This window comes from Ictalurus punctatus, chromosome 18 (genome assembly GCF_001660625.3).
Source record: "Ictalurus punctatus breed USDA103 chromosome 18, Coco_2.0, whole genome shotgun sequence".
Classification (NCBI taxonomy): Eukaryota; Metazoa; Chordata; class Actinopteri; order Siluriformes; family Ictaluridae; genus Ictalurus; species Ictalurus punctatus.
The window spans coordinates 3,791,095-3,816,743 of NC_030433.2; the positions used below are offsets into that span (position 1 = coordinate 3,791,095).

At 38.3% G+C, this 25,649-nt stretch overlaps 2 protein-coding genes across 2 annotated transcripts in view; both read right to left on the reverse strand.

Moving 5' to 3' along the window:
* arrdc1b (arrestin domain containing 1b) overlaps positions 1–16,381 on the reverse strand; it is a 47,962-nt gene extending 31,581 nt beyond the window's left edge. The window contains exon 1 of the mRNA XM_017492934.3: positions 16,088–16,381. Within this exon, the coding sequence (XP_017348423.1) occupies positions 16,088–16,205 (118 nt within the window). The 5' untranslated portion in view covers positions 16,206–16,381. The remainder of the gene's footprint in view (positions 1–16,087) is intronic.
* Positions 16,382–20,132: 3,751 nt separating this feature from the next.
* LOC108278589 (glutamine synthetase) lies at positions 20,133–24,932 on the reverse strand. Its single transcript, XM_017492037.3, has 7 exons — positions 24,844–24,932; positions 23,378–23,576; positions 22,342–22,503; positions 22,094–22,240; positions 21,722–21,849; positions 20,940–21,139; positions 20,133–20,855 (listed from the first exon to the last, which is right to left on the reverse strand). The coding sequence occupies exons 2-7, from the start codon at positions 23,547–23,549 to the stop codon at positions 20,522–20,524; spliced, it is 1,143 nt and encodes a 380-aa protein (XP_017347526.1). The 5' UTR covers positions 23,550–23,576; positions 24,844–24,932; the 3' UTR covers positions 20,133–20,521.
* Positions 24,933–25,649: the final 717 nt, after the last annotated feature.

The following is a 25,649-nucleotide window of genomic DNA, read 5'->3' on the forward strand; positions in this document are numbered from 1 at the left end:
TTTTCCTCTGTGACGCTACCGTGCTGTGCTCTTACCTCCAGGTTCCTGCTTTCATCATGTTTCACACTTCTCTGAACGTGATCCAAAGCTTGTTATTAACCTGAACCCGTTGTACCTATTCCTTTGTGTGGATGTGTGTGGCTTACTCACTGTAAATACTTCCCCATTTATATGCTGTAAGCCACAGGGTTGCCATTTTTGTTGTTGTATTTTTCTTTGTATCGGTTAGGTAGGGAGTGTTCACGTTCGAAAGAAAATCACATTTTACTCACACTTTCTCATACTGTTCCCTTCTGACACATGAGCATGAAAGGTCAATACTATCGGCACACTTTGCACTAAGAGAAACACGAGCTGTGTAGAAATGCAGAAAAAAGCCAGACATCTATCTATTAGTCACTGTGGATCTTTCACAGGTCACTGAAAAAAAGAATGCAGGCAATGTAAACAACCCTTTTCCATTTTCCAGCCTTAAGAGATTGCTCATTGCTTCATATGTATTACAAACAGGGTGGAAAATCTCATTTAAAAAATAATGCAACAATGACAAGGAATGAATTTCTACAATCAGTGATGGTGTTTATTGTCACACGCACTGAGAGATTAATGAAGAAGAAGAGGACAGGGCTTGATCCTGTTCAGATGGTCGTTATTTTGCCAATTCAATAATATAACATAATATAATATAATAAGTTGGTACTGTTTTCGTTTAAAAATAAGATTTTTAGGGCCCAAGCACTGAATGTGCCCTATTGTTTTCCTAAGGAGTATTCCTTTTCTTTCTTCTTCTCAAGCTTTCAGGGGCTTTTGAGGCCCTTAACATGCTCAAAAACTCATGAAATACGGCACACACGTCAGAGGCCCGGGCAAAGGGTAGTGCCTGGGTGTGGGCGTGGTACATAAAGGTGGTGCATATATCATACATACTTGTATGTATATTCACGAAACTCAGTAAACATATTGTTCTCATTGACCCGAACAACTTTCGTGCTGATGATCATTAGCGCCGCCCAAAAGGATGTCGGCCATTTTGGATTTTGTGAAAAGTGGATTCACGTCATTGTCATCAAACCTGGTGAATATTATGCCAAGACATTGAGGATGTTAACTGTGAAGGGATTTTTGATATCGCGAATGGTTTCGCCACGGCGAGGCAATAAATTTATGGTGAAAAAATGGAAACAGGAAGTGTCTCATATCTTCTGAGTGCACTGAATGATTTAGATCAAACTTGAGCTGTAGGTTTGGTACTGGGGGCTGATCACATGGATGTGACTATTGTGAGTCACGGTTATAGCGCCACCAACTGGCAGCAGAAATTGTGTCAATTAAAACAGGCTTTTAAATAGTCTTCTTATATTTACCCGAATCGCTTCAAATAGTGTTGTCACAGTAGTGCAGTAAACTTTAATACTTTTTTCTTTGTATATTTGGGTGTTTTACCTTACAGCACTCACTTCACTATGTGTTGTTTTCATACACCCACCGGGTGGCAATGGCATCGTAGTGCTTGGGCCCATCATCGCTGCGTGCAGCTATATTATACTTATTTATTTTTATATTATACTTTTTGAATTTCCTTCAAGACAGCCTCAGAGTTCGGAAATTATTTGGGTTAAGGCGACATGGTGGATTTAACGACCGCAGCCATTATTACTCTCGGATCACGCCTTCAGACAATGCATACAACCTCATTGTGGTTGTGGATAGCCAACAACCATTCTCTCTACATATTGCTAAACTGACTTGGCCATGCAGGTTTCTTCTTTCCAGCATCAGGAGGTTAAAGTCATTTCTTTCCATGCAGGCCACTCAAGTGTTTGTTTAGTTCCTTGTCATATCAAGACTGGACCACTCCAACTTGTTCCTGGGAGGTCTTCTCCCAAGCACCAGACCCCCACGACTGATCTAGAATGCATCTCCATGAGTTGTTTTCAATGTCCCATCACTGATGCTTGCTACAAAGTTAAAAATGGACCAGGTGCTACCTACCAAACCCCAATCTGCACCATGTTCCCTTCTCCAAAAGTCCAAAAGTCTATAGCACAGGTCAAATTGAACTACCATCCCTCAAGATACAGCATCATCATCAAGGCTCTTCTCTGGAAACCAACTGGTGGAATGGACTTCTCCTTATTGTCCAGAGAGCTAAGTCACTGGCAACTTCAAAAGTTCCCCAGTGGCCCAACAGAAAAGTATTTGGGAGATTACCAGCTAGAGTCCCAAACATGCCATCCATAACTGGGTGTCCCAGAGAGCAAATTGGCCTTTTTGGCTGGGACGGATGGCATTACTCTGTCCCCTGTCAATGTGAGCAACATTAACTTATCATGGGTGTTTGTGAGCTCACGTAAGCAGAAGCGGGCAGCTGGCACTTTCGATAACGTAGCATAAGCAGGTCTTGGAGGAAGCACGTGCTAGCCTTCACCCTACCTGTGAAGGCAGCTAGTAGAATTGGAAAATGACCAAATTTGGCCTTGTTCTTCACTATGCATTTAAATTATTACTAAGTAATATAATAAACCTTGACTTGTACCGCTGCACAAATGTAAATATCCTTATAGCTTGTGTGAAATTGAACAAAATCTTGCTTGCTTATTAGCAGTCTTAGGATGTTATTATGAGACCGTGTTGCCAGATACAGATGAGATATTAAATACTTAAGTTTCATTTACTGCTACAAATTTTAGTCTTTGCTCATTTCAATTCTGCCAATAGTCCATACGCACTTTAAATGCAACAGTCTGGATTTTACTTGAATGAGCAACTGACTCCTTATCAGCTCTGACAAAAATCATTCAAATGATTACTCACTCTTCACTAAAACATTCCAGGCTCTAACCTTGTCAGATCTGTGTGGCTGATGAAGAAAGCAAAAGGCTCTTTGTTCTGAGCAGTTCAGTATCTGAGAGAGTACCTGCACACAAAAGCTGGGAATCATGGCTGGGAAATTCCCATACATCTGCTGTGGCCATGACTTGAATACTAGGCAAAAATGACATTGGTTAAATGCCACATTAAAGCCCTCTTTCTGACTGAGATCTGCTTCTAAGATCCTATCTATAGAAAAGAGTATAAACTTCTACTATCATCTTATTTAAATAATTTCTGCTTAGGCCTACCATTTTGCATCTTCTTACAATTTTGATTAAATCTATCCGACAGAGCTGATAGAAAACTCGCATTAAATGTGTTCATTTGAAATATTGTGATGTGCATGGCGAATCTGGTGGCAATTTGTTGGCTGGTGCTGCATTTTTCGTTATTCCCATAAGATTCATGTGGTTGTCTGCCACTCTCACATCACAGGGGGACATTGCTAGTGCAGAGACTCGGCTCGACCATGAGAAGACAAGCGTGATGGCGGTATCAGCATGAAAGTTGAAGCATAGGAACTTTACCCATTTGAGCAGAGTGTATGAATGAGGAGGTGAGACAGACTAAAAGACTAAAGCGCTGCTGCATCAACCTTACCTTCTTGAGCAGAATGTGTGAGGAGATGTGACACCTGGACGGACTAAAGAACTAAAGTGCTGCTTCTTCGTTCTCTTTGGGTAGAGACGGAGCAAGAGCTAAATCCCAATGGCATCACCATCAGAAGGTAGTTGAACGGCAGTGCATGTTTGGGTAATGCATGTAACATTTACCAAAGTTTAAGAAGACCAACGAGTACAGGAAAGTAAAAATGGCATGAGAGAAAAACCTTGATCGTGTTATTATGCAAGCCGACAATTAACATGCAAGTCGTCCAGGGTGGATTTTGTTCCTAGAAATACTGTATCTAGCAAAGAGTAAGGCTGTAAAAGATCACTAAACAGACAAGTGGCTTATAACCGTAAGCATTCAAACCACTGTAAGAATGCAATCGGCGAGGGTGGACGACCAAGGAATGTGTAACATTCTAGCCTTCCCCCTCTTCTTTAGAATTCTCTCTATAGTGCTGCTGTATAGTGCTTGGCCTTCAGCTTGAAGAAAGGTCAAACAGATATCAAAAATACGTACCAAAAATAATCAGATATGTACAATATCTTATTGTCAAATTAAAGACCATGGTTTCCGGGCTTGGTAGTCAATCCAGCCAGCATTTCAGAGTGATTCCAGAGATGGACAAATCACTAGCCCCAGATCCTGGGACAATCCAGACTATCAGTCGATTTTATTTATAGTGGCCATTCATTAGGCTGCTCATGTAACCAGCAAAAACTGCAGCTATATTACACCAACCCTAGGGAAAGAAAAAAAAATGCTGTATTGACTTTCACAAACCACTATTTAATTTGACTACAGACTACATCGTAACTACACACATTAACCAAGGATGTACCCTGCCCATCAGTTTGAACTATTATTAGCATCTTGTAATGACAGACTTTTTTCCTTATTTTTTTTTTTCTTTAACCAATCAGTAACTCACAGGGATGTGGAAACAGTGACGAAACTGCATAAACTACAGAACATTGCAAAACAGTCGCACAGATCTGCTAATAGTATGTCGAGTGAAAATGTAGTCAAGGCTAGAGTCAATAAAAAAACACCTCATATTACTCTACAATAATGTACTTAATGCACTTAGCTCGTCATACTCTGGGGATAATACGTTTTAATCTAGATAATCAAGTTTCTGGGTAACCTAAACATGGGGCTGAGCAGCACAGTGTAGGTTTCAGTTGTGGGCTAGTTAATGAATTTATGATTTGTTCACCATTACATTATCATTTTAGGACTGTTTTTTTAATTAGCAGGAATCTCTGTGGTTCTCAGACCAGGGGTCTGAAAAGCACAGCTGGGGGTGTGTCCATGATGGGTTTTTTTTTTCTTCCCCTTTTTTTTTTGTAGTGGAAATCACAATTAGTGGACACCTAATTTGCTGTCAAATTATTGGAAATTTCAGGAATAAAAACGTTCCAATAAATGCCTAGAATCTTGCTGTACACATTTACATAACGAGCTTAATATCTGAATAATTGGATTATCCTCATAAATATCTGTCGATGGATTCCGTGTAATTTATTTTGCAGTTAAAGTGGTCCCTGGCTGCAAATTGCTTTGACAACCCAAACCCTGCTCTGCTCAATCGTCAAAATGAAGATTCAAGAGAAATATACGTCAGGAACTTTTAAAATTATTATGAGTTGAATGGCTTGTTTTAACCTGTTCTGCTTTACGTGAACATACACCACAGCTGTTACTCATACTGAGTAAGTGAACAGGCATTAAAAATGATCATGTATCAACCCACGGTCTCTGGCTGAAGATCATTGAGACAAAGCCGTAGACAGAGAGAGTGAAAGAAAAGCAGTGTGTAGGAGTCTGGGCATTTTTCCTGGCACCATGCTGAAATCTCCCGTAGAGGGCAGATGGTGGATTGGCAGAGGTGCCAGGAGGCACAGTGCAGCAACGTCAGGGTCAAAAGGTGCCAGCGCCTTTGGCATGAATCTGTACAGACACCAAGCTGATGCACAGATATAATGGACACTACAATACAATTCCTCTGCTGAGACTTCACGTTTAAATTCAGGATTACACTCCAAAAAAAACTGACAAGACAAGAAAAAACCGAGCAAAAACAACGCTACAACAACATTTGTTGACTGTACTTAGCCATCTAGCTAGCTACAGTACCCTGCTAAACTAACCAGCTAACTGTTTTTATTTAAGTTACATGAACTTGTAACTTTTTTGTGTGTGTGTGTTTTTTAATGTAGTCGCATTTTGAACAAGATAGTTTAAGAAGTAGCTTTTTTTGTAGCAAATGTAGCATTTTAAGAGCAACATTTAGGAATGATCTTGGTAGCCAAGATAGCTTTTTTCCCCCGAGGTAAAAAGAAACAACAACAAAAAAACAAGAAACTTATTTCCTGAGGTAAAAATAGTATTTTCTGACAAAAAAAAAGTGTTTTTTTTTTTTTTTTTTTTAAGTACTACTAACACCATTAAACGTTCTACAATTAAAATGCTATGCTGTAAATTAACACCTGGTTTCCACTACAAATACCGTTACAAACCATCATTAAAACCATTACCATTATTGGTCCATAATGGTATCCACTAGACATAACATGCAACCAATAGAAGGTAACAAAATACCAGTAGAGACCCAAAGGGACCGTTATCGTTTCCATTAAAACCACTACAAATGTTATGAGGGTTTCTATTGGGGGTTTTTTTTTCAGCAGGGGATATAAATGGAGGGGCGCATGGTGGCTTAGTGGTTAGCACGTTCGCCTCACACCTTCAGGGTTGGGGGTTTGATTCCCACTGTGGCCCTGTGTGTGCAGAGTTTGCATGTTCTCCCTGTGCTGCGGGGGTTTGTGAATATGTACGTAAGTGTGCCCTGCGATGGATTGGCACCCTGTCCAGGGTGTACCTCACCTTGTGCCCGATGCTTCCTGGGATAGGCTCCAGGTTCCCTGTGAACCTGAAAAGGATAAGCGGTATAGAAGATGGATGGATGGATCTAAATGGAGAGACCTTGGTGTAGTTCTCTCATTTCCTCATGCAAAATCTTACCATGGCCAAGCTTTTATTATGTCTCTATATTAATTCTGACCATGACAGAATTGATTATGAAGCTGAATAAACCCTCCATAATTGGGCCTGTGAATATAAAGAGAAGTGCTTCTACCATTCCACCCATGATGAGGAATCTCAACAATCCCTCTGACATTTTCATCAAAATGATACCACTCCAGCCGACAACATCCAATCGCCCTGTGTTCATCACAAACTGGCTCAATCCGCAGCAAACCTCATTATCTAACTGACCTAAATATGTAGGTTAAAATGATGATGCAGAATCATGGTGCATGTGTCCAGTGGTAGATTACTGAGGAGAAACATTGCTGCATAGATGTAGCTCAGCACTGCAAATAATGTGATGACACACTCGATCCATCATTCACTGCAGTGGTAGCTGAGGCTCTGGGTAGCACTGCAGTGTGCTGCAAGGTGCAAATAGCATTTATATGGCTAGCATGCACACTATGCTGAAAGAGCACCTTTCTGCCATTGCCTTTATACACTTTATACCAACTGTGCTAAAAAGTGCACTTTGAATTTTGTTCCCAGTGCTTGATAGAAATCCTGCCATGATCTTTAATTGAATCTTAATTAAAAGTATATCTTTGATCTAAGGGATCTAAGATTCCCTTGGAATCGTTATGGAAATTACAATGATGATTCAAATGCAGCAGCCATCATTTTGATCCACACGGGATCTACTAAAGTCTATCGAATCAATATGATGCTCATGATCACGACAGCCTGGCATAGCTATCCATTTTTATTAAAGACAAAACCATTCCAAATGCATAAAGTCAAATGAGGACGCTATTCTCTATAACATGTATCTGCAAGTAGAACACTAGAAATCGGTCGGAAATGGAGCGAGGACCCGATTCCCAGCACCACAGAGCTTGGGCACGGCTGAACCACATGTCTGGCAACAGTAAAAGTGGTGTCACCTTTCATGATCAAGCCTCTTGAGGCAGCAGCTAATGAAAAGAAGGGCTCCACCTAAGAGATGACAACAGACAGTCCCATGGGTTTGCCGCTCATTACTTAATAGTGTTTTATCCGTAGATGTTAAAAACTGCAGAGTAACCTCTCATCACAAGCTAACACATCTCTTAATAAATGTAATATTGGCAATCCTCAATAGAAATACACACACAAAAAAATGGGCTTTTCTGCTTATAAACATACTTTGATGCCTCGACCTTAAGAAACCATAAATATATTTAAACAAAACCACATGGAAATGTTCATTTTTAATTTTGCCTTCTGGCTATTTTCCTGCACAGATCATATTCATGAAGCAGCGGTGGTACGACCAGTGACCAGTGGTTTTTAAAATAGGGCAAGCATGTTTTTAGCTGTTTCATCTAAACCATACTGTCTACTTATATCTAAATTGGTTACTTGCATTCAATGCTATGACGGTTTTTTTGTTTGTTGTTGTTCATTTGATTTTTTTGTTTCCATTTCCCGTAACGTTCTTTATATTCAGCAGTATAGTGACTATTATTCCCACAGCTATATACTGTAGAAACTAGGTGTTTTATTACTATTTCCTTATTGACCAAGTGAGACAAATGAAGAGTGTACTGCCTACTAAACTTTGAAATATTATTTTCTATGGAAAACCCACCCGCTCAAGGTTCAAGAAAACCTGTAGTTTTCACAGCTATACATTGATATATATTGATGCTCACTTTGCAATCATATTCTACAGAGCATGTGGTGATAAAATTACCTACGCTATTTGTCTTTGGTGTCTTGCTCTAATTGATGAAAAATTCACTGCCTCATCAATAATGAAGCACAGTGTATCTCTAAGGTCTAAGGCGGGCTGGGATCATTTCACCTTATGACCTTAGTTAGTCTGTTAGTAAGTCGATACACAGCCTGTCTAGTGTCCGGTAAATACTGGACCATTTTTCAACAAAAGAGTGTCATTGCATACAGCCAGGACCAGCCACTGACAGAAAGCACATGGACACGATCACTGAGAAAAACATCCTCACAGACTCAACAAAATGGACAGGTTAATACATGCTCTTAAGATGTAACTTGAATGGATGGTTAGTATTTCCACAGTACTAATAACATAAAATCAGCTGGTTAAATTAATGATGACTTTCATTTAGAACTCTAAAAAAAAAAAAATGTTTTAATTCTCTGGTACAAAATGAACCAAAATCCCAACTCACTGCTGCTCTCAAATGCAAGGGATAAAGTAATTCATGCTTAAATGTAAATGTACTTCAAAAAATAAATACCACAGGAGAACATTGAATGTAATAGTACTGTATAGGAATTTTTTTTAAATAATTAATAATAACCCTAGGATTTTTTTTGTTTTGTTTTTTAAATTACCCGAAAGTGCTGTGTGTGCAAAAGAATAAGCTTTATGAGCATGTTTTGAGCACCATTATATATATATATATATATATATATATATATATATATATATATATATATATATATATATATATATATATATATATATATTTTAAAAAAAGGAACATGGCAAACTTTCATTTGTAATTATTGTGTTATGCATAAAAATCATAGACACAGAACTTTATAAAGTAAAAGTGAGCAGGAAAAAAATTTAATTATATTAAAACAGTGGGTAAAAACCTGCACTAAATTCATACTCTTAATTACTTACTGAGTAAATCAACTGTCGTGGAAACATTTCATTTGAACAATAGTGTCCAATGAAGGATGTTCGTTCGCATCTAAAGCAGAAATACTGCCAACACATCGTGCAAGCAAAAAAACCCCAAACATATTTGTAAAAAATTTATAAAAACTGATATTTTAAAGTTAATAATACAAATACTAAGGTTATCGAGGACAGGGTTGGAAATAACAACAATGCTGAATTTGTTTATTCAGCACTGCTGAAAGCAGGTCGGTTAACGTTAATGGGTTTTTTTGCTTACAATGCTGTGTTTGATTCTTTCATTTCCTGAGTGTGTGTGTGTGCATTTAAGCATCTAAGCCTATATTATTATTAGAGAGTACCACAGACTATGTCATTGCAATCAGGACCGGAAAATCCTTAAAGGACCGGGAAAGCCAAAAAGCCAGGGTATATATGCTGCACTATAAAAACAATTACATCACCTTTTTACATTCAGTCGACAGGCCATCTTCCAGCATCTGATAAAAATGATCATATTTAAAAACAGCAAGATTACAAGATGCATCAAAAATGTTTCAAAATCCCACTATTTTATAATCAAGTGAGGGCTAGAGATCACTTCCCTTTAAAAAAAAAAAAAAAAAAAAGTGACATTGCAGCATCATGAGTCACACGTTTGCAGATAGCACTGCATAATTGCGGTGGTCGGAAGCAGATTTTACTCCACCCAATTCCATCTGTCCTGGATGTCTTTCCACAACTAACAACATCTGGAATTAAGATTTAAGATTTAACAGACTTCTGTTTCAGATTTTCTTGGTCACTGTTCCATAATGAACATGACACAATAAGCTTAAAAAAAGTAGTTCCGGCTAGAATTCAAATGATCTGTTAATGTGCTCGTTCTCCATTACGTTGCTGTTTCTATAGTAACAACTCGAAGGAACACATACTTTGATCTTAATAATAAATGGATTGACTATCTTCTCAAAGCAGTGATTAGTACGGCCAATGTTATTAACTTAACCAAGTACCGTGTCTGTAATTATTGACTGATCTAAAGCCAATACTGTTATAAACTCATTTAAAAGTAGAGAACGTGTTCTTTACATTGTTCACCGGGTGAGCGGCCATGTTGACTTGATGTCAACTGGTATTTAAGAAAACTACACCAAGTAGAAGAGTTGAAATTTCAAGTTGAGGGGACATTTTCGGTAGTTTTTTTTACCAGTTGTAGTTGACATTAAACGTTGTGCCTTGAACGCAGCATAACTTGTCTCGGGGTCGTTCTACAAATTTGCATGTAACTATAAACGGTGTCGTCCATTAAAACATTAATAAATTTTAAGTGTGGGTAAAATGCTGTGGTCTAAGATGAATAAAAGACTTTAGGATGTGCTGTAATAGGAAAATAATCCATTGGGCCACATCACGTGAGCCAAAGAGAATGAGGACAATGTTATGTAAGCATTAAGTGCCTCCACAGACAGTGAATCAAATGAGTGATACAGTGCGTATTAACTGAAAATGTATGACAGTTCTCATTCTAAGCCCTTTAAAAAAAAAAAAGAAAAAAAAAAGAAGAAGCACACACACACTTCCTCTTGAGCAACTCTTTCTGCAGCTGCTCCTTAGCCTACAGTCAGGATATGTAACTGAGAAGTACTGGATGTACACCATTACATACAAGGTCATTTTGGGCCTTGGGTTTGTCCGTTTGGGCATGAATATTGTTATCAGGAAGGTGGTCCATGAAAAGGTTACCAAACCCTATGCAGGAAGTGCTCTAGACGTTCATGATCTAGATGAGCCACGACACAACATCAGAGAAACCTTTTCCACTGGAAAATTTCCATCCCCTTTCTCTTATTTATTGTCGCTCTGACCTGGAAGCAGCTGGTGCAGACACATCTTTAGATGACACATACTCACTCACTGCTGAAAAAGGTAATTTACCACCCACTAGCAGGTGTCTGAGGGGAAAAGTAATGACATGCTTGCTATTCCAAGCAGGAATGCATTTCCAGCGTTGTGTTTTTAAAAAGCCTTCCCGGTGGTGTGAAAAAAAATAAAATGTATTAGTTGAAATACCGGCTTGATGATGATGAGATAAACAGGGCTTAGGATAAGACTGGATTGCAAATGTGCCATTTTCAGGAGAAATTCAAATTCAGATCTGTCCCTTTTTTTTTTTGGCATCCTAGAGACTCTTTAGGAGATCACACAGACAGACTCTGAAAAGTCTGAAAGAGGAGATATGCTGTTGTCTCTCAGCTTCTAATCTATTATGTATTCTAGTGACTGGGCTTTCAAGAACAGATTTGAAAGAACACTACTTAATTACTGTCTACTGTATGTATGTAGCGAATGGGCCGATAGCACAGACACAATGTAGAGGGCGGGAAAAAAAACTAACCTCAGTTGTAAGTGACATCTAAAGACAGTTTTTGAGACAGTAACGTACAGAACAATGTCAAGAACTTTCCTATCAAAGATATTTACAAAATCAAGCTCTAAATATTTATCATTTGTCTCTGGTTACCAAGAGAGGTGGAAGAAGCTAATTTGCTAGCAATTAGACCTTTCTCCCTCAGTTCTCGACTGTATTCCTCTGTCCTCCATGAAATGTTTTAAACGCTTAAAGATGTCAATTTTGAAACAAAAAAATGGTCAATTGTTCTTTTTTTTGTTTAAAAAAACTTTGCTGAAAACAACAAAGCAACTGATTAAATGACACATACATTGTAACCATTAATAGTAACAACATTAGCAACAGGCTAACATACATTGACGTAAACACAAAAGACAAGCTAACACCGCGAGCATAAAGCAAACACTACTAATCGTCTAACACTGCTTACTCATCATACACCACAATACATACTATCAGTACTAAAAGGTTAACACTGCTAGCTCAAAAATAAACAGCACTAGCGACTAGCTAACACTGCTAGTGCAAAGTAAACAATGCTAGCAACGGTCCAACTCCGCTACTGTATCAGAAATGCTAATATATTTTAAAATAACAGCATGTCCCAAAGTGTTTTACTAAGTTACTAAGTCCCAAGTATTACAATGTTATGAACAGCATGTCATACTTTTAATGTGTTTACAGCTATGTTTGTGTACATGTTGTGGAACGTCCATGAAACGAGTGACTTCCTGTTATCGCTCAGGCCATTGCAGCTATACACAGTTCCCTTACCAGCTGCTCATTTATTCTCTCTTATCAAGTTAAAAAGACAACAAAATGCAGCTTGTCTTGTTACAGAGCGGGGGGCGGGGAAAGGAAAGCACAAATTACTCTCTGAAACCTCGCCTGTGCTGGGAAACTTACTGACAAAGCACTGAAACCCAAGATGTAAAATAAATGAAAAAAAGCTGCTGTTATAGGAAATTAATCAACACCTACTGACCAATCAGAGAATTCAACAGCGCTGTGGTATACAGCGACTTTAACCAAAATATCCAAAGCTACTTAAATATAAAGAGTGTTATGTGCAGTGTAATGTTTCTGCTGTTTAAAAAAAAAAGAAGAAGAAGAAGAAGAAAAAAAGCTAGTGCACTTTCAATATTCAGATCGGGTTGCGGCTCGGGTTCTCGATTTACATCGTCTGCCTGAAGTTAAACAAATGTATTACAGAGACTTGTGTGCGAGTAGGGCTAAAAGTCAAACCATACAGCAGTGATAAGGCTATTTAAAGGATGGAAAATCCATCGCAAAAATAATAACAGTGCCATGCAGTGTCTAATTTAAACGAGGACCTCAATCACACAGATAAAGCAGTACTAAAGCATCCCAACCTAAAAAAAATGTACTCTCAAACTCAACCCGCTGCTACTTTTTTCAGTGTGTTGTATACAGTATTTAATGCCCAGTACTGAATACTAATGCAAATGTATTTCTTGCTCTCTGCTGACAAAGAGAATGCTGCAGAGGCTGGTATTTTTTCCCTATTTTTCTCACAAAGTTCACCGTCTAGAACAAATGGCTGGCTAGGCAGGGTGTGCGCTCATGCAAAATATGCACTAAAGAGACAGAAGTTTGTCACTGCCTAACATACACATACAGAAAGATTGAAATACAAGCTGATCTTTTGTGAGATGTTAATTTCTTTCACCAGGAAATGGCGAAATTCACCAGTTCCCCTAAATCAATAATCGACACTGTAATCTAATGCCTTGTCTTGAAACGGCACAATAATTCTATTTAATCAAAACACACCAAATACAGTAACTGTAGCATAGCGTTTAAACTGCCCCACCCTTACTTATTGTGTCGTTTCTTTCCTGATGAACTGTGTTGGGCTTAGATGTCACATATGAGTACATTCTCACTTCTCTGTAAATTTTTTAGTAGTAAACTGTGCTAGACGACCTTAATCTGTGACTTTCTGGTAAATTACTGACCTTCCCAAATAAACTGTACTATATTGAGAAAGCGAGAGAGAGAAAGAGAGAGAGAGAGAGAGAGAGAGAGAGAGAGAGAGAGAGAAGTGCAAGTATGAGTCTAGCTCCTCTTCTGTTTGTGGTTACTGCATACGTCATCACATTCGACCAACTTGTGGAAACATGTTAAATTCATCGTCAACCTCTACGCGTGAATCGAAAGTGTTGTTAATGGTTTTAATGGTATCTGTAGTGGAAACCATGAGAATTTCTGTAACTGTAAACTGCTTAACACTGTGAGCTCAAAATAAACAACACTAACACTTGTGAGTGTATCCAAAAGTAAACACTACTAGAAATAGGCTAACACTGCTAGCTCAAAGCAAAACAACATTAACAACAGGCGAACACGTCAAAATCAAAGAAAACACTAGCAACTAACACTGATAGCTTAAAGTAAACAACATTGTACCAAGCTATCACTGATAGCTCAATGTAAATACCACTAACAACAGGCTAACACTGTGACTGTATCTCAAAGTAAACAACTATTAGTGTATCCCAGAGTAAAAAAAACAAATATCCTAGCAACACGCTAATGCTGCTAGCTCAAAGCAAACAACACTGACAATAGGGTAATACTTCAAACTCAATAATTAACACAATTTTAACTCAGTCAATAACACAAAATCAAGCAAATTCCACAATATTCGGTTGAACTCGGATTTTCCGCAGATTTGGGCCCAGACACGTCATCACAACGCGCGTTCAGCCAACGCTCTCTTAGATTCACGTGCGTCTAACATGAGTACAGCTAAAAGGTCTCATTTACTAACAAACATCACCGCGAAAGACCTTGCAAAACAATTCCGTGCAATTGCAATTTTGCCAATTCAAGAAGTTATCTGCAAAAAAAAAAAAAAAAACACACACAAAAACAAAAAAAATGTTGCATCACAAATTTTGAAAAAAGCAAAATCAAGCATTTTTGGCCGCAGCAATCACACAAAAAATTTATTCTGTACGGACTGATCGGGGTGAGAACTGTGTAATCATTATAAACAGATCACAGCGTAACAGACAGTGTTTGCTAACTTGCTCGCTCGAAAGAAGCAATCTTCCATAGCTTGTAGCTGTTTAGTGCATGTCATAAGGTTTACGCATGTTTTCACAAACACGTCAGGGTGTGAGACAGGCAGCTGGCGGTACTGAGTTGGAAAATACCCAGTTTCTGTTAGAAGCCAACGGTTATAAATTCTTCTCCTGTGAGGTCAGAGTGATTTGCCAGCTCAAACACACCTGAATCAATTCGCCAACTAAGAAACATGTTCAGATGTGCTTACAAGAGGGAGATCATCGATCTGGACAGGACGCCACCTACCTGGGACTGTAACAAACAATCCCTCTTCTACGTATTTCATCTACAGACAACCCCAGCGCTGCTGAATTCTCGAATCTGATTGGTCGGAAGGGGTTAATTTTCAATCATGTGTTCGATTCAATTCACAGCTTTATACAATTAATACATTATCAATAAGAGCTCGCTCACAGGGACGAGTATATAAAAGAGTCCAGATAATATAGACAGAGTTTAATAGCTGAACGTGCTGTCGTTTAACCAAGACGTATAATCGTTCATTTAATGAAGCTTTCTGTAAGGAGAAAGCTTTTATAAAGTCATGGAAGGAGTCTCCAGTGTCAGAACTTTGTAACGGCCAGTGAGTTTTCCAACACGGCAGAGTCTTCAGGACAAAACTAGTTTACGAGTACGGCTTTCTCGATAGCGTGACAAGCTGCGTTTTTATCTTACTAACTGCATAAGAGAGTCTGATGGCCGAACGACTGTTTATGGCTGGTATAACGTAGTCATAACAGGAACTAACTCCTTTTTTTTCCACGGCTGTTCCGTGACATTTACCGTAACTGTAAATGGATAAAACAGTATGACATGTCGTTTATTGACAAATTGCTGTGGTATATGGAGTATGAGGAATACAATGCTTCATGGAGTGCCGTCGTTGGAAAATAATCAACTTTGGGATGGTAGTGGTAACTTTGCACTGTGTCAAGCTGTATCACACCACACCATTTTTGATTGTTTTCCTATAACAACATGCTCCCGAGTGTTTGATTCATTCTCCTCTCATACTTCCTTTTCACTCAGAAGATCTTAGTAGAAATAAGAAAGAAGGCAGCAGGGTCAAACCCGGATCCCTGAAGGCCACACAAGACAAGCCTAAACAGTTTTGTTTTGCCTGTTAAACATCTGGATTCGGTAATAAATGGATTAGTGTAATCAGGTGCGTTAGATGAGATGAATATGGGAAGCTCAGCACGCTGTGTAGCTTTAGCACTGGAGTCTGACAATCCGGATACGTGAAACGCTGAAAAGCGCAAATATCCTTATTACAAATCCGATCTAAACGCACTGCACTCCATCGGTGACCGTCTAAACCCGAGCAGCGGGTACGCGCTGACGCGAGCGGGGACGCGAACGGAGACGCGAACGGGGACGCGAGCGGGGACGCGAACGAAGCCGCTCACCCTTGTACTGCAGCGAGTTGGCGGTGAGGATCCTCAGCGTTCCCGAAATCGTCTCTCCCGGGCTGTACACCACTTTGTTGTGGCTGAAAGTAATGTCGAATTCCTGTAGCTTGCCCATCGTATCGGTGCTCGCGAGGCAAAAAGCGCGTGAGATTCGGCTTGATCCGTGCGGTTGACGGCGGAGCCTCGCGTGACGTCGCACCTGCAGCGTTTTCTCTCTCTCTCCCTCTCGTTCTCTTTCTCTCTCTGTCTCTCTGTCCGTATTCCTCACTCTGTCTCACGCCGACTCTCTCCACCCCGGGTCGACAAACCAGTGCGTGACGTCATCACGAAGTACAAGGAAGCGCGTGCAGTGCAGGCCTTGCTAATATGCCTATGCAGCATTATTGTTGTTGTTGTTGTTGTTGTTTTCATGTAGTAAGTGCTTTCATTCTGCAAATGTATTTAGATTATTAATAAAAGATATTAGAATATTAATAAAGTAAACAATGGCTCACAGTACAGTTGGGTTGAGTGCATCCTACATGGTTACTAGTTGAACTAGACTAGGTGTGCCTCCAGTGTGTGTTTTTCCCAATCAATCAATCAATCAATCAATCAATCAATCAATCAATCAATCAATAATTTACAATCCCAAGACAACAATCCAGAACACGAGATCTTTCATGCAATCAACCGAAACTGAAAGAATGATCATTTCTTTGTCTTAAGGGTGTACAATTTTTTTGCAATCGTACATTCCAGGGCAGGGTATTTGGGGGGTTTTGGGGGTTTTTGTTTTTTTTTGGTCGAAAATAATTCCACTGACCCTGTCAGAACATTTTTATTTTGATGAACCTTGTCCAACTATTATCTATTATATACCTCATCGGTTATATATGTGCAATAATATATTGTCTATTTATTGGAGCGAGACACGTTTTTATTGCTTAACTTTCCACCAACAGAACACATTAAGTCTTAAATTGAAATTATTTATAAAGCTATTGTTTGTGAGTTGTTGAGGTTTGGATTAAATCCATTCGATTCAAGTAACCAGTCAAACAGGCTAATAACTATAAGAACTTAATAATAAATAGAGTAACTTTTATAAACCAGCTTGTGATTTGTACCATTGTATAAAAATTTTAAAAATAAATACATTTTTAAAAATCATCTGACTGTCTAGCTTGTCTTCGTGGATCCCACTGCTCTTTTTTTTTTTTTAGAGTATAATAATGTACTAAGTTAGTTAGAAATAGAATACAATAAAAATCGTACCTTCTTTCTGATTTGTACCTCCACTCGTGTGCAAGAAAGAAGATCACTTCACTTCACATGTCACTGTTATGGTTAAAGTAAATGACAACCATGATGGATTTTCAACCCTCACCCATATTTTATGAAAAACACTCTCCAGTCTCTTGGGCATGCTGACAGCTGCAGTTTGTCTCTACAGCAGGCCTGGCTTATGTAGTCTAATTCTGTTTGAGCAAAGGGAGCACAGAAAGGACAGCAAATGACATCTAATTCATGTCATCCGCAGGCATTTATTATTCTGAAGGTTCTAATTTCCAGCACTTTTCACCAACATCCTGTGAAGATAGGATGGAGAGAAAAGAGAGACGTTAATCCTTACTGGAGGCCGATTTCTGCTTTGATCTGATACATACTGCACAGCAAATTGTTTGTTTAACCTTATCACAGTTTTATGGTAGAAGGTAGCAACACATAGTAGATCACTCCAACATTTTTTCCTCTGGGTTTCATTGACATGATAAATTCTTTAAAAGCTTATTCTGGTAATGATTAAGCAACACAATCTTTAATTATACCGCATTAGTTTATACCACATTAGTTTGTATCAATGCAGTGCAAGGCATCCTAGAATCAAGGTGTGTGGAAATATAATCAGAATTTGCTTTTGCCCATATAGTTCAGCCCAAATTCAGACACTAGCTCTAAATTTAGCTAGACTGATATGAATACATATGTATACCAGTACGTAAAAGGCACATCTATAATGTATTATAGGCACATCTAAAATGCATTATCATGTTGAAAAATGTAACTATGGCTGACATACACTAAGTCTACACACATAGCAAAAAAAGAAAAATCCCATTATATTATGGCTAGTATGTAAGGGGGAAAAAACCAAATGCTTATACCATGCTAGATTACATAATAAAATCAAATTGTGACTGCCTTGCCTGCTTATGACCTTTAAAACCTTTTTGGTATGAGATGCACATTTAACGGCACAGAATAAATTTAATTGAAAAAATCTGACAGTACGGGATCACTGATTTGCACATAAAAAATACCTGAACCAGAGTGTTGATTGTTTTAAATACACATGCTCTACATGTCTGTAGCTTTAAATTAATTCCAATTTTTAAAAAATCTATTTCTGGAATGGCTTAAACAAACTAGCTGTCAATACAATTCGACCACAAACTGATGTTCTTTTCGTCAATAGTAGGTCTAGAGGCTTTATGCTAGACTATAGGATAAGAATGCACATCTAATATTAAATAAATAAACAAACAAACAAACAAAATCCAAACAAATACAACAGGGCTACAGGATGTTCATGTTATGAACCGTAAGCAGCACTTAGATGGTGAGTTTAAGAATATTATTCATAGATTATTAACAGGGATTTCATACTGCAACTTGATTTCTTATATGACTCAGGGTCCTCAAGATGCAGTGCTTGCATGTGCTGCCCCCTTGTGGAATTTGCTCTGAAATGAAGTGGTTGAGTTATATACACACACACTGATACATTCACACAAGCTAACTATTGTTTTCTTTTGCATTTGCATTGCATGTTGTCACATCCTAAAACAGACCACAAATACATAGAAAGCATCCTGTTCTTACCCTGTAATTATTTAATTATTGCTCAGTGCATTTATTGAATTTTATTTATTGCTATCCGTATTACTTAAATGTCTTTCTGCTCTTTTATCCTCCATTAGTAAGTCTGAGCAATAGTGTATGAATATGGGTCACATTTAGCAGCAGACTCATGTTTAGCTATTCTCCAAATAGCTGAACAAGGATGCAGATGCGTACTCCACAATTAGCCACTGTTGAATCCTCTTCTGGTTGTCCTGACCACTGGGAGAATCTGATGTAATAGATATTATGCATGTGTAATTTTTTCCCCCCGATATGCCTATTGTGGTGGTAAGAAGATCAGAGGAAAAAAAGAACAGATTTGTGTGTGCTTTTGGTCAGGAAATGGTCAAAAATTGAAGTGTGCCTAATATTACCCAAACTTGGACAAGTTGTTGTCCCCCGCTCTGCCATGAAGATGAACCCAAACAACAAATAATGGCTTGGTCCAGAAGGCTGAGATGGAATTCTTAAATTAGTATCATGTTCATTGTTAGGCCACCAGTATTGTTGGGTGAGGGTCCCATGGATTACTATACTGTATGTTTCTGGGTACTGGATGGCACCATATGAGGGTACCGTAGTACCCGATGCCATTGGTACAGTCTGTCAAATAGCCACAACAAAGCGAGTGGATGCTGACTGAACAAAGTAATCTGCAGCTGAGAATAGTGTATGTTAGAGAGCTTGTTGAGTCTTCTCTAGTTGTCCTGACCAGTAAAAGTGTCAGAAATTGAAATGACGCAAGCATAGTTTTTCTATGGCTATATAGATTAATATGGGAGTGTATTCGACACAATGCGTTTACCATGTCTGATGTCAACTGGACAGTAATAATTTATTCATTCATATTCAGCAACTGTTTTACCCTTGCCAAGCTATGGTTTAAATGGTTATAGAACCAACTCATGCAATTAAAGATGCTATTTAAACTCTATAGATGGGTCCTTTCTGAGCAAACAAACTGAGAGGGAGGGTGCTCAGAGGAAAATCATGCTGTATGTTTTTTATTTTATTAATATGGATGGTTGGTTATACATAAATAATTCTATTTTTTGTTTCCCTGCGTTGTTTCTTTCATCATTGCTCTCCATATAGACACATATACACTTACTCAAGGAGGATATGCTTTGAATAAGTCATGGACTCCTTTGTATTTAATAAAATGTCAAATTTGAATAACAATAATTTCTTAGGCTTAAGATACAGTGCAAGTCAAACATATTTTATAGCACTGCTAATGTCACAGTTTTCCCAGACACTTTCAAAATTGCATTATTTCACATTTTTACAGAGTGGCATCGTACTGGTATAGACACTGTCAGAATTATGTGCATTTGGTATAATTATGTGCAACGTCTTGCCTTACAACAAATCGCTTGTGTATCATTTCAGCATTTTTAAGAGTATGTTCTAACTAGCATGGATCTATTATCTAGTATATAGAGTATATACGTATATTCAACATATTCAAAAAAAAAATCTATAAACTATATATTATATATCCAGTAACATTAAACCATGTTTATTAGTATTATTTGGAGTGTTTTACTCCAAATCATTAATATCCAGATCATTCAAGGTATCTTCCTCCTCTTCCTCCATTAGGGAGGTCTGAGCAATAGCACTAGTCACAGCATATGGGTCACAGTTGGCGGCAGGCCGGCGATCCTCCAAATATCCACGCTTGTCCTTGCCAACCTGCAGGGGGATGCGGATGCTGACTCCACGATCAGCCACTGCAGCTGAGAACTCATGGATGCTGGAGGTCTCGTTAAAGCCTGTGAGTCTCCTCTGGTTGTCCTGACCACCATGAGGATCTGAGACTCGTATGTGCTGGACATGATGTGCGCGTAATTTTTCTATGATCTTCTCGATATGCCTAATATAGTGGAGAGAAGCACAAGGACATGCATTAGGACATACCTGTTTGTGTTTGCATATCCATGCACACAAATTTACTCACTCAAGACCTCCTTCTGCTCTAGTGGCCTCGGTGCTGAAATTAGTGTGGCAGCCAGCTCCGTTCCAGTTCCCTGGGATGGGTTTGGGGTCAAGAGTGGCAATTACACCAAAGTCTTCACACACTCTGTGCAATAGGAAGCGCGCCATCCACAGGTGATCTCCTACTTCAATTCCTTCACATGGACCCACTTGGAACTCCCACTGTATTGAGACAAGCAAAACTGTTCAGCGACGTGTATCTTCGAACCTTTCACGTGTTCAAAAGGCCGTATTCAGATTTGGTGACTTAGGTCAAAAGTTTACATTGATACTTACGTGGGTAAATTTGTGCATATTCAAACATTTTTGCTTTTCTGGGCTCTTCATTCAGATTTTTCTAGAGTAGAAGCATCTGACACTTTCTAAAGGATCTAAACAACCACATATTAATACAAGCACTTACATACAAGCAGTCCTAACTGTAATTATAGCTTATAAAATAGCCCATGATCCAGCACAGTGTTTTAGTTTATTTTTATTTTTTTGCTAAACCTAATACGACTCCTCACTTGAGCCAATATCACGCAAAAAAAAAAAAAAGGTCAGAATCACATGTAACTGAAACATGCCTATGTGTTGAGTAAACTCTGCCTCAAGTGTGCAACTCATGAATAAACTCTGAACAGAACTTACGTCTGTAATTAAATCTGAGGTCTGAATATTGATGTGTGCGATTGTGGTATTGAATCCCCAGAATCTGAATACGGCCCATAATGAATGGAATGAATGGACGTTGGAAGTTACCTGAGAGGGCTTGACCTCAGCATTGGCACCACAAATTTTGATGCCTGCATAAATGCATGCTTTATAGTGACACTCTACAATGTCTCTGCCATAGGCCCTATCTGCACCCACACCACAGTAATATGGACCTGATAAAAAGATAAGAAAAAACATTTTCTGCAGATGATAATTACATCGACAGAAACATTAGATACAGGTTCAGCTTCAAAAGCTACAGTATACTTTCTGTCTGAGCTTTTCCCAAGTTTACCTATAACACATTAAAATGTGTAAATACCTGTTAATCGCTAGGACAAGCACTATCCTTTTGTGTTTCATAATAAAATGCCTAAGCATCTACTTCAGCTCTCTGACATAAATTTAATTTCTCACCTTGTGGTTTGGGGTAACCTTTTGATGGCCAGGCGTAAGGATGTCCATCTATACCCAGCAGCGTATACTCCTGCTCCATCCCAAACCATGGGTGGAAGTCCTTCACCTTCTCCATGATCTTCTTGCAGACATGCCGATGATTAGTGTCTACACATGAATACAAATCAAAATACAGTTAAAAAAAAAAAAAAAATTAAAAATCAATAATAAAATCAACCATTAATCAAATGAGCTATCTTTGTCTGTACCTGCAGGTTTGCAGTTGTGCTTGAGCACCTCACAGAGCACCAGTTTGTTGGGGTCCAGAGTGAAAGGGTCTCTGAATATACATACTGGAACCAGGATCATGTCGCTGCTAGAAGTCTCAGCTTGGTTAGTGCTAGAGCCATCAAAGTTCCACTCTGGTATATCTAGCAGAAAAGTTCAGCAGTGATCAGATATGTCAAATATAAATTCCTTACCATTGTACAAGTACTTATTAAATACAAAGAAAAACATGCACTTGTTGAAGTACAGCTTCAGATTCTTTATTTCAAATACAAAAATAGAACACTCAAGAAACAAGAAAGAATCACAAAAATAGCCCATCAAACGATGTTAGTTCTATGTGTTTGTATTGACAGAGAAGTAAAGTTAAGTTTTTTTCCACTTCATTTTTGCTGTAAGAATCATGAACGTACAAAAAAGTCAGTCACACTTAAAATGTAAAAATTTCCAAAAATAAATACATTCACTCCCTGTTCCAGGGAAAGCTTGTATAAATGTACATGATAAACCACCCTATCTTACAAAGGTTAAAAAATGACATCAATAAGGTTTCATTTTATTTATTTGTTATTTAGTTTATTTATCATTTAGTTATTTAGTTTATATTTATTTAGTTATTTGCTGTTAAAAATGTTTTAAGCTGGATTTGGACTTTTGAGGAACCAAATGTACCACTGATGTAAAACACACAGAATAGTATGAAAAATAGATTTATTTCTCGTCCAGACTGTAGATTTATGCAGACGATTGTATTACTGGCAGTCATGTCAGGTGATTACACATGGACATATATCTGTAGTGACTGAGAAGGTGCACATGAAATACAGTCATGGGTGTAATGAATGTAAAAGAGGTAGATTATTTACACTATCATCCTATTTTCCCAAAATGCCTATGGATTGAATAGCTAGACTAAGCACATGTTTTCCAACTGACAGAATCTTAATTTTAGTCTCGTTAGGGTCTAGAAAATAATTCTCGATTATAGCATAATTTCAGACTAGGTTCTTGTGATACCCTCAATGCTGCTGGGTTCAGACTCCAAGGTTCGGGTTTTGCTCCGAAGGCTCTCCCCAGAGCCATCAATCCAAACATAGGTGACCAGACAGAGACCTCCTTGAGGAAGGCTGAGGTAGTGGGAGCGTAGTACTTTATTTAGCTGAGAGCTGACGGACAAGGAGGATGACATGCCAACACTTGCGACAGTTGAGGTAGACTGAAAAGGAGGAAAGCACAGAGATGCTGTAAAAATAGAACACTAGAAATGCTAAGCAAGAAAAGTAGCACGGTTCAGTGGTGGTGTGATGTGGTCCAACACAATTTGGAGTTAATTGTTTTCCAATGACAGTATGTCTTAAATTATGTGAAGCATCCATCATTGAAATGATAACATACTAGAACAAGCCCTTTAATATAACCCTGTGCTGTTATTGAAAAAATAATCAACACTTTCTAGCCAATCAGATTCCAGAATTCAACAGCGGTGTAGTATAATACATTTGAATAATTAGCAAAAATAAATTGCTTGCAAATAATTAGATAAATCATACATTCTCCCTCTTACCTGTACTCAAATGAAACAGCGAAACCTGATTATGATTCCTGCATTTAAATGTTGCCTGTGATGTAAAAAAAGAAAAGAAAAAAAAAAGCCACACCTACTGCAGGTTCATTTCTGCTTACCTACAGTAAGACAGCTTATTCAGACAACCCAAACCAATTTTTTGTATAAAATTGTATACGTCTCACTTCTTTCTTTGACCAAAAAATTTACTTGTTTTGTGTAACATGTTAGCTAATTAAAAAACTGCCTTTACATAAGATAAACACTAGCTCAAACACTAGTCATGAATCCATTTGCTGAACTACAATTACTGATGCATGACTGTTGAAATACAAATTACTCTAATTTGCTGAGGCCAGTTATCCACTTTATTCAACGCACAATTACATGCTATACCAGGAGCCACGAGAGTGATGAGAGAGCTCAGTTTTATTGCAGAGCGAGGCATGGACACCCAGCGAGGCCGCAGAGGGACAGAACTGTTCATTAAGTCCCGTCTAGCTTCACTTCACAAGTAACCAAGGGTGTAATCTGTTTGAAAAGCTGATTGAGAAGTGAGCCATGTTGAAGGCAGCAGTGCTGCTTCAGCTGAACTAACATTAGCTTTTCTTTTTTTTTGTTCTCAATCAATGGGAAAACTAAACGGATTTGTGTGTGATGTGAACATATGTATTATCTTATTGTCATTGCACTGATTGTATTGCATTGTATTTCCATCTAGTTATTCTGACAGTGAACAGCTGCTACTAAAAAGTGCTGAATTTTCATGGATTAGAACAAAAAAAATCTTTTTTTTTTTTTTTTATAAAATAACTAAAGGATTGTACATTTTATTACACATTTATTAATTATAATGATATTTATATTAACAATATCTATTTGAAAACAATGCAAGAAATACAAGATTATGACAACATACTCTGATACAGGCTTCATGTGACGACAGGGACTGTCAGTAGTATGGACAGCAGTAATCTACTTACTGACCTTATTGTGAATAAGACAATATTGTGATTAAGGTGTTTACATGAGTCACTTTTAGAATAGAATACTTGAAATAGAATACTTTCCCCGTTTTACATGTTCTAGAACACAGAGCGATTAACGGCACACGTCATTACGTCCCCGCGGCATGCCGTCCGAGGTTCCCTCCAGAATTTCACGTATCGACATACAGTTGGTCTTCGTTATGGTACCGTATACAGTTTAAGGTGCTTTTATTTTTAATTTTACGAAAGGTTCAAGTGCGGTTAATTATTTGTAATGCTATACGTGCTAACAGACGACTGCTTGAGGCCATGGGGTGCATCCCAGACCGCGTACTTACCTGCTATATAGTAGCCGAGATACATGTATTTTTCCTGCTATATTGTAGGTAAGTACGCGGTTTCGGACGCAGCCGTGCTCTCTTGTTTGCCGTAAAACAGTCGAGCGCTGCCGTGCGTGTACGTGTCCTGTCGCAAAATGCGGTGAAAACTCTCAAACGACGTTAATAGTGTGATTAAGGTGTGTACATGTCTGTAATACATGTCGATAATGCGACTAAAACAGGAATACTCCACACGTCTTAATTCCATTTGTGTTTACTTCGACTATGACTTTAGTCGGATTAAGGTCATCAATAATCGCTGTTTACATGCTAGTTTCTTAATCAGAGTATTGTCTTAATTGGGTTCATATTGGATTATTGTTGTCCATGTAAACCAACTGACGGACGAATAAAAT